This window comes from Cucumis melo, chromosome 10, assembly GCF_025177605.1.
Source record: "Cucumis melo cultivar AY chromosome 10, USDA_Cmelo_AY_1.0, whole genome shotgun sequence".
NCBI classification, from domain to species: domain Eukaryota; kingdom Viridiplantae; phylum Streptophyta; class Magnoliopsida; order Cucurbitales; family Cucurbitaceae; genus Cucumis; species Cucumis melo.
In genome coordinates, this window is record NC_066866.1 from 16,029,221 (window position 1) to 16,044,943 (window position 15,723).

A 15,723-nucleotide genomic window follows, 5' to 3' on the forward strand; every position below is an offset into this window, starting at 1 on the left:
TTTCCTAAGAAGCCTATTTAACCAATAATAATACTACATTTATTATTATTTTCCTCCTTTTCCTATTCCTTTAAAATTCCAAACAACCAAATCTTATCTCTCTTCATTTAAAACTCACCAATCTCCTTTAATTTCAAAATCAACCAATCACGTCACTCCCTTTTATATATATATATATATATATATATATATATATATATATATATTCCAAATAAAATATCACATTATCTTAAACCAAAATAATTCAATTTTTCTTTCTCCTCAACTCAATTATCTTATCTTCAACAAATAACTCTACCAAATTTAATTATCCAAATAAAGAAATTATTTTATCCTCAAAACTTAATTAATTACACCAAAGTTTCCTCAAATACATCCAATTAACACAACTCCCAAGCACCACCACTATTAGGTAATGTCTAACAAAATCACATAATCACAAATCAAATAATATTAAACATCCAAAATTTGGGGCGTTACAATGTGTTTCTAATACTAGAGAATCATAGTGTGTGCCTTGTAGGTTTTGTTGAGTTGAAGGCGGATGTCAAAGAATTGTATATTCGAGAGAATAACAATGATGTTGATCGTAATCACCTTACAAGTGAGAACACACATTTAGCCAAGCAAGTGACGAGAAAATTGTAGCGATACAATCTTCTCACCAAGTTTGTCCTTGTGTGTATCGAAAGCAACGAGAGGTTGCTTGCCTTAATCAAGGATAAATTACTAATAATGCATCCAAGATGATTAGATATAAATCATAGCTTAACTTTGTGTATTTGGATCCCGAAAGGGGAGCAAGTATGGCAAAGGCGCCAAGAGGTCGCTCGCCCTAATCCGAAGTTAATATATACTTTGTATCGCCTTGAACTACTAAAGCACAATTCATTGCCACTAGACAATTAGACTTTCCTTCCTCACCATGCCAAAACTGAGTTCACATTCCATTTCAAGTCATTGACATGCTCACCTTGCACTACCAAGTACCATACTGTAAATAGATAGGATAAAAATATACTGTTAATAATAATATTGTATAGAGCATACCACATGACTTTAGTTGCATCTTCTTTGTCTTTTAAGGGGATAGTTTGGCTTATTTTTTCTCACATCATTTGTATTATTTAATTAATAAAATGTAGAGGGGATTTGAGGAGATTTTAATTTCTCAAAATTAGAAGAGAATAAGGAAAAACAAACCAATAAAGAGATTGGCCTATAAGTTAAAAATTCAAATTTCAAAAATAAATTAAGGTCTCTAATAAGAAAACTAATTTTAATTTCCAAATCATATTAAGGGTTGAGAATAAGGCAATTAGGGTTATTTTGAAATAAAAAAATGGTAGAGATTCGACCAATAAAAAAAGTATGGTTATTTTGAAATTAAAAAAAATGAATAAAGTTCTTAAATTTTTCAACCAAATTGTTAAATCTCGAGATATTAGGAAGAGGTTGATAGGGCATAATACATATTAATTACACTGGGGAGACTTCTGATAAGAGCGCAAATATTTAAATAACTACAGTCTACAAATGTGGGTATTTTGGTGTTTTATAAAATATCATACATGTGTGACACTCCCGAAATCATGTTAGTTTATTTTTTCAATCTGATGAACATCCAATTATAGACCTCAAACCAATATTGATAGAAATTATAATGTAGTTAATGTTATTCAGTCAAATGAACATGTTTTGGTTTAAAAGTTTTTCTAACACATTTAATGCAACATTTTTTTTATTTTAATTCCTTTTCACCGTTGTATGAATTAATAGTACTAAACTAATTATATACATATACACACACATATATACAAAATGCTATATTTTTAAAATTAGTTCATTTGAATTTAATAAGAAACATTGAAAAACAAATTAGTAAGTTCTTACTAAAACAAAGAAGGCATGACAAAAAGAATTGTTATTTAAACAACTATTATTACTTAAAATTACACAAAGGTAATCACACAGAAACATAATGATCTACAGTGTGACTATTATTGTAAATATTTAATAAACTTCAAGTACATATATAATTAACATAATAAATTCATAAGGAAACAAATTTCATAAGTACTTGCCACATAAAATTCATAAATATTACAAACAAAAAACACTAGCCGAAAGTCCAAATAATAAAAAAAAAAAGTTCTCAAGCTCAATGAGGTTTTGGATTTGTACATGCCCTTAAATTGTATTGGATTTGATGAACAATGAAATATGGTCGACAATAATTGAAACATCATCATAGGAGAAATCAGAAATAAAAGACAACCACAACACATCTTTGTCCTCAACAATGTAAGTCAAGAAATTAAATATTTGAAAGAGGAAAAAAGCTTATATCGAATTAGATAAACAAGTTAATCGAAAGATGTGTTCAAAGGGATATTGTAACGCCCTAAATTAAGGTAATTAAATTTTAATTATCTTAAGTGTAATTTTTGTAAATTTTGGATGTAATCTTTTTCTTTCCATTGTTGGAATATTTAATTTGTAGAGATTGGAATTAATTAGATATTTGAAAAATATCTAATTGTTTAAAGTTGAAATTTTGATTGGAGTTGTTTGTTTTAAGAGATTGCATTTGGGAGAAATTTGATTAATTATGTATGATTGTATAATTAATTAAAATTTAAAGATAAAATAATTATATTATGAAGATAATGTAATTATTTAAGGTTATATATCTTTTTTTAGAAAGAAAAAGGGTGATTGGATTAGAGTGAGAGGGAAATTTGAGTTTAAAGATAAAATTTGGTGGGATTTAATGAAGAGAGAGAGTAGGAGATTTTAGAGAATTAAATTAAAGGAAAAAAAGAAAAGAAAAGAATAATAATAATAATATATTATTATTAATTCTCTTTAATTAGGGCATTGGGATGTGTGGTGGCTTTTCACCATCTTCTTCCTCAAGCAACTTCAAGAAACCCTATCCGCCCCTCACCGCCGCCACCTCCTCCGTCTCGACCGTCTCTGTCTTGGTCCGCCATCGTCGGTCAGCCGGTTGCCTTCACCCGAGCCTCCAGCCACAGACGCCCAAGTCAACAGTCGTTCGCATCGCCGCGTTCTGCACTTCGAGCCGTCTGCAACCTTCAGTCGATCGCCCGACCTACCCAAACCCATGCGGAAGATCCACGCTGCGCAGCCCATGGCCTGAGCCACTCTCCTCTATCCGTTGGTCGCCGCCCCAAGTTCATTTCATCTCTTCCGTCAGCCGCCGCCTCATTCCGTTAGCCATCTTTGCCTTTTCATCAAAGCCAAGCGTCATCGATCGTCAAAGATCGTCGTGAACCTGAGCCGTACTTGAGCTGAGCTGCACGCGCCCTCCAGTTGAGTCGCGTCAAGCCGTTTTCCCTGTCGAGTCAAGTCGCCTGTTCTCCTTCTGTCGAGTCATTTTCCCTGTGAAGTCGAGCTGCCTGTTTTCCTTCAGCCGAGCCACCTAGCCACTTTTTCCCCAGCCAAGCCATATTGAGCCACCAAGCTTATTTTTGGCTTTTTACCTATTTTTGGTAGGTTTGAGTTGGGTTTTGGTTAGTGCCCAACAAATATTGATTTTTGGACTTTAATTAATGAAATTTTGAATGTTGGATTAAATTGGTTAGATTTAACTGGAAACTGAGCTGGGAATTTGTCAAACTAAGTGTAAATCGAATTCGGCCTCATTTTTGGGTAAGTTAAATCAATTGGATTTTTGGATCCTTAATCATTTACGAGTTAAATTATTAAACTTAGTTATTTACCCTTATTGTTTAGGATTTTTCCTTGGGAAGCTTGACTGCGACTGTTAGGATTTTTCCTTGGGAAGTACACGATTGTTTAGATTTGACTATTCTTTGGTACCCAATTGTTTAGATTTGATTGTTTAGATTTTTGTAGCCAAATCTAAATGATTTTTTTCAAGATTTTTTGGTACACAATCATTTATATTTGATACACGATTGTCTAGATTTGATACACGATCGTTTAGATTTGATTGTCTAAATTTGAGTAGTCAAATCAAAATGTTTTTTTTTTTAGATTTTTCGGTACACGATTGTTTAGATTTGATACATGATCTTTTAGATTTGACTAAAAATTCTCTGTACACGATCGTTTTGATTTGGCTATTTTTGGTACATGATCGTTTAGATTTAGCTACCCAATATCTCAAAGATTTTTTTAAAGATGTTTTATATTTGGTAACGATGTTGAACAACCAAATAACATTTTTTAAAAATAAAAAATAGATTTTTTATATTTGGTACACTATCTTGAACCGAATAACAGTTTGAAAAAAAATAAAAGAAAAATTGTTGAAAAAGAAGAGAAAAAGACGATGGAAAGAAAATGAAAATTCTAAAAGAAAGGAGATGGAAAGGAATGACAAACTTGAAATATTTTAAAAAAAATAATCAGTTCATGGGTTTTTTGATTTTGTTATGTGGGACGTAAATATTTTGGTGTTTTGTTATATTTACGAAAATTTTCCTATTATATATGATGAAGGGTTGTTTTTAAATATAATAAAATGAATCAAAATATAACAAAAGTTTAGAGTATGTTATGATAGATATGTATAGACACCAATACACTTCTATACACCAATACACTTATATAAGTATTTATCAATATTGATAGACACTATAGTCTCTACAAGTAAGCATCTATCATTGATAAATTTTTAAAATTTTGTTATATTTTATAAATATTTGTAATAATTTTGTCATTTAAAATAATTTTCCTATGATAAAAATATTTATAAAAAAAAAAAACCCTGAATGTGTTTGACTATTCTTTCTCAAGGGCGTTTTTATTTGCAAATTTATTTTATTTGCAATATGGCTACAAAAGTTGGCTGCCTAGGTGGTCATTGTCGGAGTTGGTGGTCGTGGTGGTTGCCAAAGATGGTCAAAGTTGGTCCGCACTAGTGGATAGGGTTTAAGGTTTATCCATATTTAATAGACTCTTTTATTCAAAAGCTATTTTTGTTGGATGTCAAACCCAATAACTTTTTACCAAAACGGTCCTTTTTAAAAAAAAAAAAAAAAAAACTTATGGTTAAACAACACATCATGCTAGATTCTAACACCCTTAAAACTGCACATTTTTCCACCTATTTGATAACATAAAAAATGAAAAATGGACAAGAAATTAGCAACCCTCCTAATATTTTCTTGCATAAGTTCATATTAGAAACAAAACATGCAACCATATGCAGACGAAAAGAACTGGAATTTTGTATAACAGTATACACAAATACAATACAATACATTCACATAAACTAGTGGAAAAAGTGTTCAAATTTCAAGAGCAGCAATAGAAGCAAGAAAATAAAGAAGGAATGCGACCAGTCTGGCGAATATGATCTGCTTGTTGTTCAGCTATTGCAGCTTGCCGGTTTCTCTTCGCTTCCGCTGCTGCTAGCTTTTCTTCAGCTTTGTGCCTCACTGCTGCTAGTTTATTTGTAAGCCTATCATGTGCTTGTCCTCTCATTCTTTCTATTTTCACCTGCATATGTCAGAAACCAACTAATTCAATCTTCATAAAATTTTGATCTTCAAAGCTTTATATTTGTGTTTCTTAGCTTGAAACGTCCTATGTTAGAGTTCAACTATTAAACTTTAGGCTCTCAACTGTATTAGACTTCGAGCCAAAACCAAAAAATACCTCTCCTTGTCATTCATGAAGTCTACATAGACTCTATCTATAGAGAAAGAATTTCTAGTACTAACACACTTCTTTTGTTCAACATTACGTCTTATGGGCTTGTTTCATTCTTAAATGCTTATGGACCATAAAGGAAGGAAGAATTTTCTAGACTACCATAGTACTAGAAATTTTCCCACGTGGACTGAGATGACACTCAAATTGACTGAAAGACTTGAATGAACCCCTTTAACCCACTTTAAATGATACACATTTGAAAAAGAAAAAGAAAGTCTACCTGGCTTAACCTTTTAAAAAGTTATGATTGAAAACTGATCGGGCTCAAATGTAGAAAAATCAAACATTCCACAACTGACTGGAGGTTCATAACTCACTGAAAACTTAACAGCTAAAATAGAAGGTTCTCAGCTAAAAGATGAAGTCGCTCAAGAATAGTATCAAGTAGTAAGCACAAACCTCAACTCTCCTCATTTCAGCTTCTGTTTTTGCTTTCTGATGATTTTCCCATGCTTGAATCTTCATTTCTTCACGTTTGAACCTGGAGATCATGCACCATTGATCAAATATTGGAAAGTAATCTTGAATAGTCAGACATGTAAAAAAGCACTGCATAATGATGAATCCAATGGAATCACTACTAGTTTTTACAACCACTAGAAGTGTGCTTAAAATATTGTAGGCTAAAATTACCCAAGATCTTGTGGTCCTCCATTCTTTTTAAGAACAATGGGTTTTAAACATTCCAATGTAAACTAAAATAATATACTAGAAGTTTGGAGATACAACACATCAAATCATTGAACGTTGTGGCACTTTTTCAATATAGCCGGAGTATGTAGAGTAGTCAGGTTACGCTCTTTAAATAACTCACAGCACAAGCTTTATAATTTTGCTGCTTATTCTATTTTCCCAACCCAGTGATAGTTCTAGTTCATAAAGAACTCAGTGCCTTGGCAAGTGGATATGCGGAAGTATTCATTTTGTCAAGAATCGTTAAGAGAGAATGTAGTCAGCTAGAAACAGTTTTAAGATGGATCAAATGAAGCCGTTCAACCAGACACATTTTCCACTCCAAAGTATAGTAGCTGAGATCTGGGAATAAGGATATGGATAGAATTGGAATAATAACAAGAGAGTGAAACAACCAAAAGCTAAAAGTTTTTTGTTTTTCTTTTTATATTCTTTTTCTACAAAGTTTGACAGAATGTGTAGAACATGTTATGAAGATTACCTAGCCATATACTTAGCCTTTTCAGCCTCCTCCCATGCTGCTGCTCGTGTTTCTATCACACTTTTAATTGGTTGTTCGGTTGCAACAGTTTTAAGTGACGTCGATGCATCTTTTTCTTCCTCTTCCTTGCTAGCCCATGCAGCAATGTTCAGTTTCCCCAATTGCGTACCGAGAACCACTATCTCTCTTCTAGTTTTTAACTGTATCTCCTTCTCAGATAACTCTTTGTTAGTATCTACATGCTCAATAGGGGCAGTGGTAGGAGATGAAGTTGGCGCACCTCTCCCAGGAGTTGATGGTACTGAAGAAGTCGGACTACGCATTGGTGTTGTTGCTCTCACAGGAGTTCCAGTCCTTGAAGGTTCTTGACTTGCAATAGGTGTCATCTCTGTACCCATATCTCTCATTGAGACAGAACGAGCGGTTGTGGGAGGAGGAATAAATGTAGTTGCAGTCTGAATGGCCAGAGATGAATCATGTTGGCTGAGACTAACTGCAAAGGTTGTACACAAAAATAGAAAGAGTGAATTCCAATTTTCCTTTCACTTCTTATTGTAGCATAACAGGAGAGGAGATAAATTAAGTTTGGAGAATAACTCATATCTGTTAGCTGCATAGAAAATGAGGACCCAAATAGTTTACCAGAAATTCCCTGGCTAGACTATCAAGATAGCAATTAAGAATACGGTAAAATGAAATTTAATATTAACTTCATGTCCTTACTTGCTGACTCTCCAACAGAGTTCTCAATCATCAACGCAGGCTTGCCACTTGAATCTGCTACTGCGCATGGATTAGCATCCCAACAAACAAACTTCTGAGCAACACTTCCAATGTTAGCTTCGTGACTATCAATCTGCTTTGTATCCGGTTCCTCAAAAGAAGTCACTTTCCGATCCGGAACTTCAACCACAACCTTCAAAGATGGCTGACGACTCCCAAGACCAATACCTAGTTTTCGTGATCCAAAAAGATGTCCACCTTGTGTCTGAGATTGCCCTGTTTTGGGTCTATTTGAAGTAGGGCTAGCAATCCACTTCTGAGCATCATCCCATTTGGATGGTGCTGGCTTAGAGAAGGGTCCCAGGGGAACTCGTGCGGACCTCTCTGACTTCTGGAACTCAAAGGTTGAAGTGAGCAAAGTCGAACCATCCTGCCCACTATCAATATCAAAAGAAGGCTCATCTTGCATCCTAAGTCGTGAATTATAAGCATTATCCTTCAACCTATGCTCACTAACTATCTCAGAAACCAGTGAATCAGCCTTTATTGAGGTCGAGCACTCCGGAAGAACACTGACCACATCCACATCTTTGCAAATATCAGATCCGCTACTGCCTATTAAAACATCACAACTTCAATAAAATAGCACACTCATGACTCACTGTAAAATTCAAAAGCTCAGTTTAATTCATGAACATGTCACTCCTAAACTATATATCCATGTAAAAACAGCAACTCAGACAAGCAACAGTATGAAGTACAAAATTTCAAAGACAAAAAGATCGAGGCCCTCTGCTTATGTCTAAGATATATCCGTACAAATGACTTGTGAACATTGAAAATGGATATACAATGCATCATTTCTCTGTTCTGGAACACAACAATGAATTAACAGAACCTTGTTAGCTAGACATAATCTATTTTTCCCTTTTTCTTTTCATTTGTTTTCATTCTATTTTCTAACATTGGGTTCATACAACTCTCTAAAAAACAAAAACAATGAACATAAAACAAAAAGAAAACTTACCCGCCTCATCGATCTGCAAAGCTTGAGATCTTAAATCGTAAATGGATCCAAGCTCTTCCTCCTCCTCCTTCCTCTTCTTCTCCAAGCCAAGCAACATATTCCTAAGCTTCCCAGGTGAAAACCCCCCTCCACCGGGAGGCTGAACAAAATAGCGTCAATGAGATGTACAACAGTGAAAACAAACATAAAAACATAAGAAATGAGGAAGAACCTGAGGCTTGAGAATCCTCTCGTAGTCCATGGAATAAAGAAGTGTGGTGGATGGTTGGATTTGGAGAAGGAGAAGAAAACAACGGATTTGAGGAATGTATGTTAGAAGGCTACATTTGAGGAAAAGGGGAGATGGGTAGAGAGGGTTTTTGATGGAGATTGAGAATCCATGGTCAAAAGCTCAGAAAGAGAAAGAGAGTGTGAGAGTGAGAGGGAAAGCAAGAAGCATGTGTGTGAGTGTGTACTGCTCCATTTCATCTCTGCATTGCACAGCTCTGTCTCTGCTGACTTCTTCTCTCAGATTTCGTCTTCTTCTAGTAAAAACCTTTGAAAACCACTTTTTTATTCTCCCGTTTTTTTACTTTAAATTTGTTCCAAATTTTCTCCATTACAATACAACTAATTATGAAGATTCTATGCAAATCATTATTGAAACTATGATTACTTTTCTATCAGTTGTAAAGTAATGCATACTTGCATAGTAATAGGAAAACAGTGGCCTTCACTTCATCATTTTGTCGTCGTTGTTTACTGCTTTTTACAAGTGTAATTATAATGAGATGGTAGAGTTTGGCTTAAAATTTATCATCAAATCTTGTAATCTAGTAGAAAAATAAAGAGGGTTCAAACCAATTGCAGCCGAAAACTACTTGGACCATCTACTACCTTTATTTTTATCAGTGAGACTTATAAAAATTATAAATTTGACGTGTTTATTGTTATCATTACATTACTATTAAAGTTGAATAATAATACAATGATAACACTAAAATGTGATATATTCATAATTCTAAGTAAACACGGTAAAATAAAAAAATTTGAATCAAGTCTATTACGCTTCATCCATCAATAAAATCTCGATTTTATCCCATCAATTTTCATTGCAATTTGATAAACGTGTAGCATAAATTCTAACTCTCATAAAACTATAGCTACCAAATTTACAAGTTAACATTTTTTTATATCTATTAGTTTGTTGTGTTGTCTATACTTTTAATTTTGGTTCTTTTTTATCGCGTATTTTTAATATGTAGATTTTGTTTATGTATTTTTTTAATTTTTGTCTATACATTTTGAAGGTTTTCATTTTTATTTCATCTTCAAATGACCACAATCAAGTTGAACGACTAAAATGAACAAATATTAAATGTAGATGAAACATAATGAACATTATAAAAATATAAAACCCAAAATAACTAGATGAAAATAGTTTATAAAAAAGTAAATGGTTAAAAATGACAAATTTGACAAAATATTTACAAAATATGGCAAAATTTTAGATTATATCGATGATAGGCATTGATGGACACTAATATGCTCTTACCAGTTATATTGATAGATAATAATAGAAGTCAATCAATATCTATCATCGATAGAATTCAAAATTTTGCTATATATTAAAAATATTTTAATTTATTTTAGTATATTAAAAATGCCCTCTATAAAAATCTGTTTTATCTTTGAAATTGACAGAAGTATTAAAGAAAATTTTTATCGTAAATAAAAATATGAAGGAACAAGTACTATTTAGGAAAAAGAAAAAGAAAAAGAAAAAAAATTAAATATTTTATTAAATGGAACCTATATGAAATAAAAGTTGAAAGTAAAAAGTTAAAGAAAAAGTAGACGTTACATTTAGTTCAATCACTTCCTTTCTCAAAGTAAGTTTAATTTTAAATGTTCTCTTTATTATTATTATTATTATTATTATTATTATTAAAATATAATTTAAAATGACGGCTTCTAACTTTAAGATAATCTTTTTTTAATATAATTACAAATTACTCCTTCAAGAAAAATTTAAACCTATGATATCCCAACTAAAGGGATTTCCATATCCTATATGTATATATATATAATGTTTGTAAATTTGGGTATCCAATGTCATCCGTAATTGTTGACTTTTTAAGTTTGAGAGAAATTGTTAACTAAATTCACCATTTTTTCTTTTTTCTTTTTTTTCTTTTTTTTTTTTTTTTTTTTTTTTTTCAATAAGGTTTGGCTTCTACCTTTTTGGGATGTACAGTTTTTCATTCTCTTAATGATATTTACTAACTAATCTTTTAGGTTGCCATCCTTTGTAAATAAAAGAATATATGAGTGAAATGACCTTTGCATTTCTACGAGTAAGGCATGCTACATGTTGTTGTCATATTTGCTTCCTCGTAGTCCTAGTAACAATTATTCTTTTTAGCATAAGTAAATGTGATGACTCTAAAAATTTTCAATTCTAGCTTTAGAAGCTAGAACATCTTTGTCATCATGTTACCTACATTTTTAGTTTATTGTTGGCTTTATTTTGTGATTTTCATGTTGTAATTAATGTGCCATGACAACAAAATATAAATTCCGATCACTACGTATATTTTCAAAATATATATATAAATTTTTCAATATGCAATCTTACCTTTGGTCCCCCTTGACCTTGAGGAGTGACCTATCTATTTAGTGAATGTTAGGTGAGGTTTAATCTATCTATTGTGAGCCCTACTAGCTTAAATGACACAATCTATTTTGACGAAGATATGTCTTTAGACACTCATTCTGCAATGTTATTGAATTCTCAATTCGAATATAGTTGAGTGAATATAATGCATCAATTATTAACCTAAAATATAGTGAATTAAAGAAAAAAAATCTTATTGAACTAACCCATGTTACACATGACCGTGATACATATCTTAGTCAATATTATTTAATTTTCTAGTCAAACATAATTTAATTTAGTATAGCCTCTAATAAAATAAAATAAAAAAATGTTAACTTAAGGTTATTAATCGTTTGTAACTAATAAAAATTTCAAGTATAATTAGAAGAGAGAGGATCATAATATTTTTTCTCTTTTGGAGTACCAAGGGATGAGAAACAAAAGCAATAAACAATAAGGTTTGGGAAAATCCCTTGGAACAACGTACATATTTATCGTTTGAGTTCCTAAGTGTGAATGTCATCATCATACCAAACTTATACATAACCATATTGTAATAGTGTTTGCTTGCACAAGTGTGTGTTTATGCGTTCATGTGAATCTAATTTAATATTTAATACTTGATTCTCTCTTTGATTGTTTGTACTTACTTGAAAGGTCAAGATCATGAATGTTCTAAATTGAATAAATTCATCGTGAGATGAGATTAAGACTTTGCACAATCTCACTTTCAATTGAAGAAAGATACCTTTAAATGACTGGTTTACAAAATTCAAAGACAATCTCCTTTCCAAATTTCTGAGAAGTTAAACCTTTGTCAGAAATTGTAAATGGATAAATTCGAGTAAGAAATAGAGTACCCAAAATTGCTTCCACGGTAAGGTCTTTAACGAGGAGAAATGAATTCATTAGAAAACCTTGCCTCTACAAACATGTACCTTAGATAACTCGTAGTTGATTTTCAAAGAATTATTACTAACTCTTTTGAGACTTTCTCTGGTTATCTCAAAGTATTTAGATGGAATAATTTCTTCTTGAATCACATTTTGATTAGCACCTAAATTGATTAGGGTTGTTGTTTCAAACTTATAATCTTTAATCTTTAATGGAACCTTAGCCACTTTTGATTAAAGGTTTTACTGATAATTAATGTTGATCTCATTACTTGGAGTTTCAACACTTTCTTTTGAAATTATCTATTCTTGAATTGAAACAACTGCATTTTCAAGATAAGATATTTGTTGCCTGTTTTCGTTTATTTCCTTTTTAAGGACCTTGATTTCATGCTTGGAGATATGTGACTTTGACTGATGCAGCATGTTCTTTCGACAATTGATTCATCACAACTTGAAAGCTAAAATTCATCAGATCTTTGAACTTTTGATCGGGAGTCTCTAAGTCCTCTCGAAGTCTCAAAACTATCTTTTTTATAATTGCATATGATAGAGATTAAACGAGCAGGGCAGAAGAAAGACCAAAATTCTACCCTAATTGCAATTAATTAACAAAAAAACCCCAAACCGAAATAAGGTTAAAAATAGGATTTTTTTAAGAAAAACTTACGTTACATTCGAAGCTTCGATTGATGCTTGAATCACCACTAGGGTTGACCTACTATCCTTCGGACTCAGAACCGGGTTGTGGGACCCGTTGGATGAAGGAAACCGAGAGAGAGAAAGAAGATGGAAAATAAAAATGAAAATAAGGGTTGAGTTTTTATTTTTTTTATAAAACACAGCAGCAACCCAATCTTTTCTTTAAAAAAAAAAAACAAGCCCCAACCTTAAGGCCCTAAGAAGCCCATTTTATAGAGAATTCATTGCATGTGCATGCAATTACATAGGCCAACAACACATAACCCACTAGCCATTAGTGAGCTTAATGTCTTCATAGTTTGCTAACACCTAGCCCACTATAGTTAGTGGTTTTCCAACAAAATGTTGGATTTTCCCACTAACTTTGGTCAAAAGGGTAAAATTGTCATTCGGTCAAAGTCAAACTTTGACTTTTCAAACTAAAAAGTCAATATTTTGACTTTTAACAATTTTATCCGTCTTGACTAATTTGATCTTTCCGAGCATGAATCCACATTTATTTTCTCAATATTCAAATTACATTTGAATATATTGCCGGTCAAAGTTTGACTTTTCAAAGTCAAAAGTCAACATTTTGACTTTTTACAACTTTGACTATTTCCATCTTTTTTGAGCTTCCGAGTATGAATCCGCATTCATATCTTTAATATTTAAATCTCATTTAAGTATAAAGCTCTATTAGTAATCTAAAAATTGACGACTATATCACATATACCTGTTGGTATCTCTCTCCTTTTCAAAATCGAATAATTCAACTTTTTCCATCATGTTGTTCTAAGTTGATTCCATATGAGCTAGCAAGAGAACCTAATGGATCTATAGATCATGGGCTCCAACGATCCGAGATTAACTGGCTAAACTCTTTTATACCGAGCTAATCAGCATTCGTTAACTAACAGATTATTCCACTAAAGTCCCATAGTTCTCCCCTCACTATCTATATATTTGTATCCATTTGATATAACCATGATTAGTAAGTTAATCCTTCACAGGTTTCTCCTTAAGTCCCACTAATCTACTTTTAAACAATTGGTTTTAAGGATCAACCTATAAATCGAATCCCTTTCGAGTCAATGAGAGGGTGGGACCTCTTTGTTCAAGACTTAGATTCAGTCCTTAAGGGAACAAACTAACCCTAAAGCGGGTAGGAGTTAATTCCGTCTTGCACCCTATGTTCTCAACTATCCACCCAATCTTACCCCTGAAATGGGAGGCTTATTGGACCAATGCTAATGAGTTGTCCTCACCTATATAGTCAGTTTTAAACAGTAAACGACGTTATAATGTAAAAGTGATTATTTCATGGTTCTGTCTTATGTAAACCTTTTACATAGGATGCCCCCACTTTCATGTCTCTACATGAATGATTCAGGATTACATCGTTTGTATTAACTACAAAGTGGGCTGCATCCATAGTATCTTTGAATAAGGCGCCCAACCTTTATTTATATACTATAGGCTATTTAGACTATTTACTCGAAATTAATTCATATTTATGTCTCTACATAAAGTTCAATTTTACTTAAAATAGCCTTGGGATCTTAGTTTATAGGAATTAAGATTATAGTATTCAAATAGCCTTGAATAGAATATGATTACAAATTATGAGTTTTAGGACATAAATTCCAACAGCATCATCATTGACTTCTTCGATGATGTTCAATAAACCTTTCTGGGTGCTCGTGAGAACATTAATGCAGCCAGAACAAGGAATTGCATCTTCGTTGTTTGACTCATTTTCGAACGATGAACGTTCCTTTGAAGATTCTTCGAGGATGGCATTGAGCAAATTCTCCTATTTCTTAGAAGAGAATGCTTATTCAAGATAATTCTTCAGCTTTGATAACCTTCAATAGAGATTACTTTTCATTTTTAACAATCTTCATTTGGTTAATTTTTTTGAAAACGGGGTATTGATTGGCATAATGACCCTTTTTATTACATTTGAAATAAGTGGTATTTTCTTTAGAAAATTTTCGCTTGTTCTTACTTTTGCCGTGATACTTCCTCTTGCAGTTAGAGTACCTATATGATTCACTTGATCTACTCCTTTTGAAGACCTTCTTGGATCAAATCTTTTTTCTAGAAGGAGGAGTGTTTATATATATATCTGTGAGTGTTTGGGCCAGCTTATATGCACCTCAATTAATCTCACAAGACGACCCACTTGACCCCACAATATTTAGGCGTCAAGAAAACTTACATGCGCCTCACCTCAATTAATTCGTAGGTAGGTGGTCACCATAAATTGAACCAATGACCTTTTAGTTGGTTATTGAAACTATGTCGTTTTTTTACCTCTAGGTCAACCCATGATGGCTGCATGTGGAAACATGTTTGAGACACTTCTTGGACTCATCTTGGAAGTTTTTTTGGAAGGAAAATGGTCCAAAGCTTTTATGTTGGACAAAAATTTAAAGTTCAAATCAATTATATGTTAAAAGAATAATATAAATAAATAACAAAAGGAAAGCCTTTTTTACCAAAGATAAAAAAGAATAATCATAAAAAACTGAAGTTAGAAATCTAAGTGTTTCTTCTCTTATAATTGTTAATTAACTTGACTTTTTATGCTTCTATAGTGTGGTGCATGAAGTATTTAATGTTATATATATCCTAAAATAATGATAAAAAAAGAGGAATCCCCAACATGTGTGTCCTAATTTTTTTGAAATTGACGCATCGTCGTGTCAAGTCATATTCGTATCCATGTCGTGTTCGTGTCCACACTTCTAGCTCCTATTTTAAGTTTATACAAATAATATGTGTATATATATGATACTTTTAAATGCATAATTCTACGTATTCAAGAATCCAAATTAGGTCTGCATTTGCATTTTGTCTAATAACGTTGTGC

General features: G+C 32.3%; 1 protein-coding gene across 1 annotated transcript; it reads right to left on the minus strand.

The window, feature by feature from the left end:
- Positions 1-5,198: 5,198 nt before the first annotated feature.
- Positions 5,199-9,164, minus strand: LOC103499112 (uncharacterized). Its single transcript, XM_008462008.3, has 6 exons — positions 8,845-9,164; positions 8,634-8,772; positions 7,607-8,221; positions 6,884-7,376; positions 6,109-6,190; positions 5,199-5,493 (listed from the first exon to the last, which is right to left on the minus strand). The coding sequence occupies exons 1-6, from the start codon at positions 8,872-8,874 to the stop codon at positions 5,290-5,292; spliced, it is 1,563 nt and encodes a 520-aa protein (XP_008460230.1). The 5' UTR covers positions 8,875-9,164; the 3' UTR covers positions 5,199-5,289.
- Positions 9,165-15,723: the final 6,559 nt, after the last annotated feature.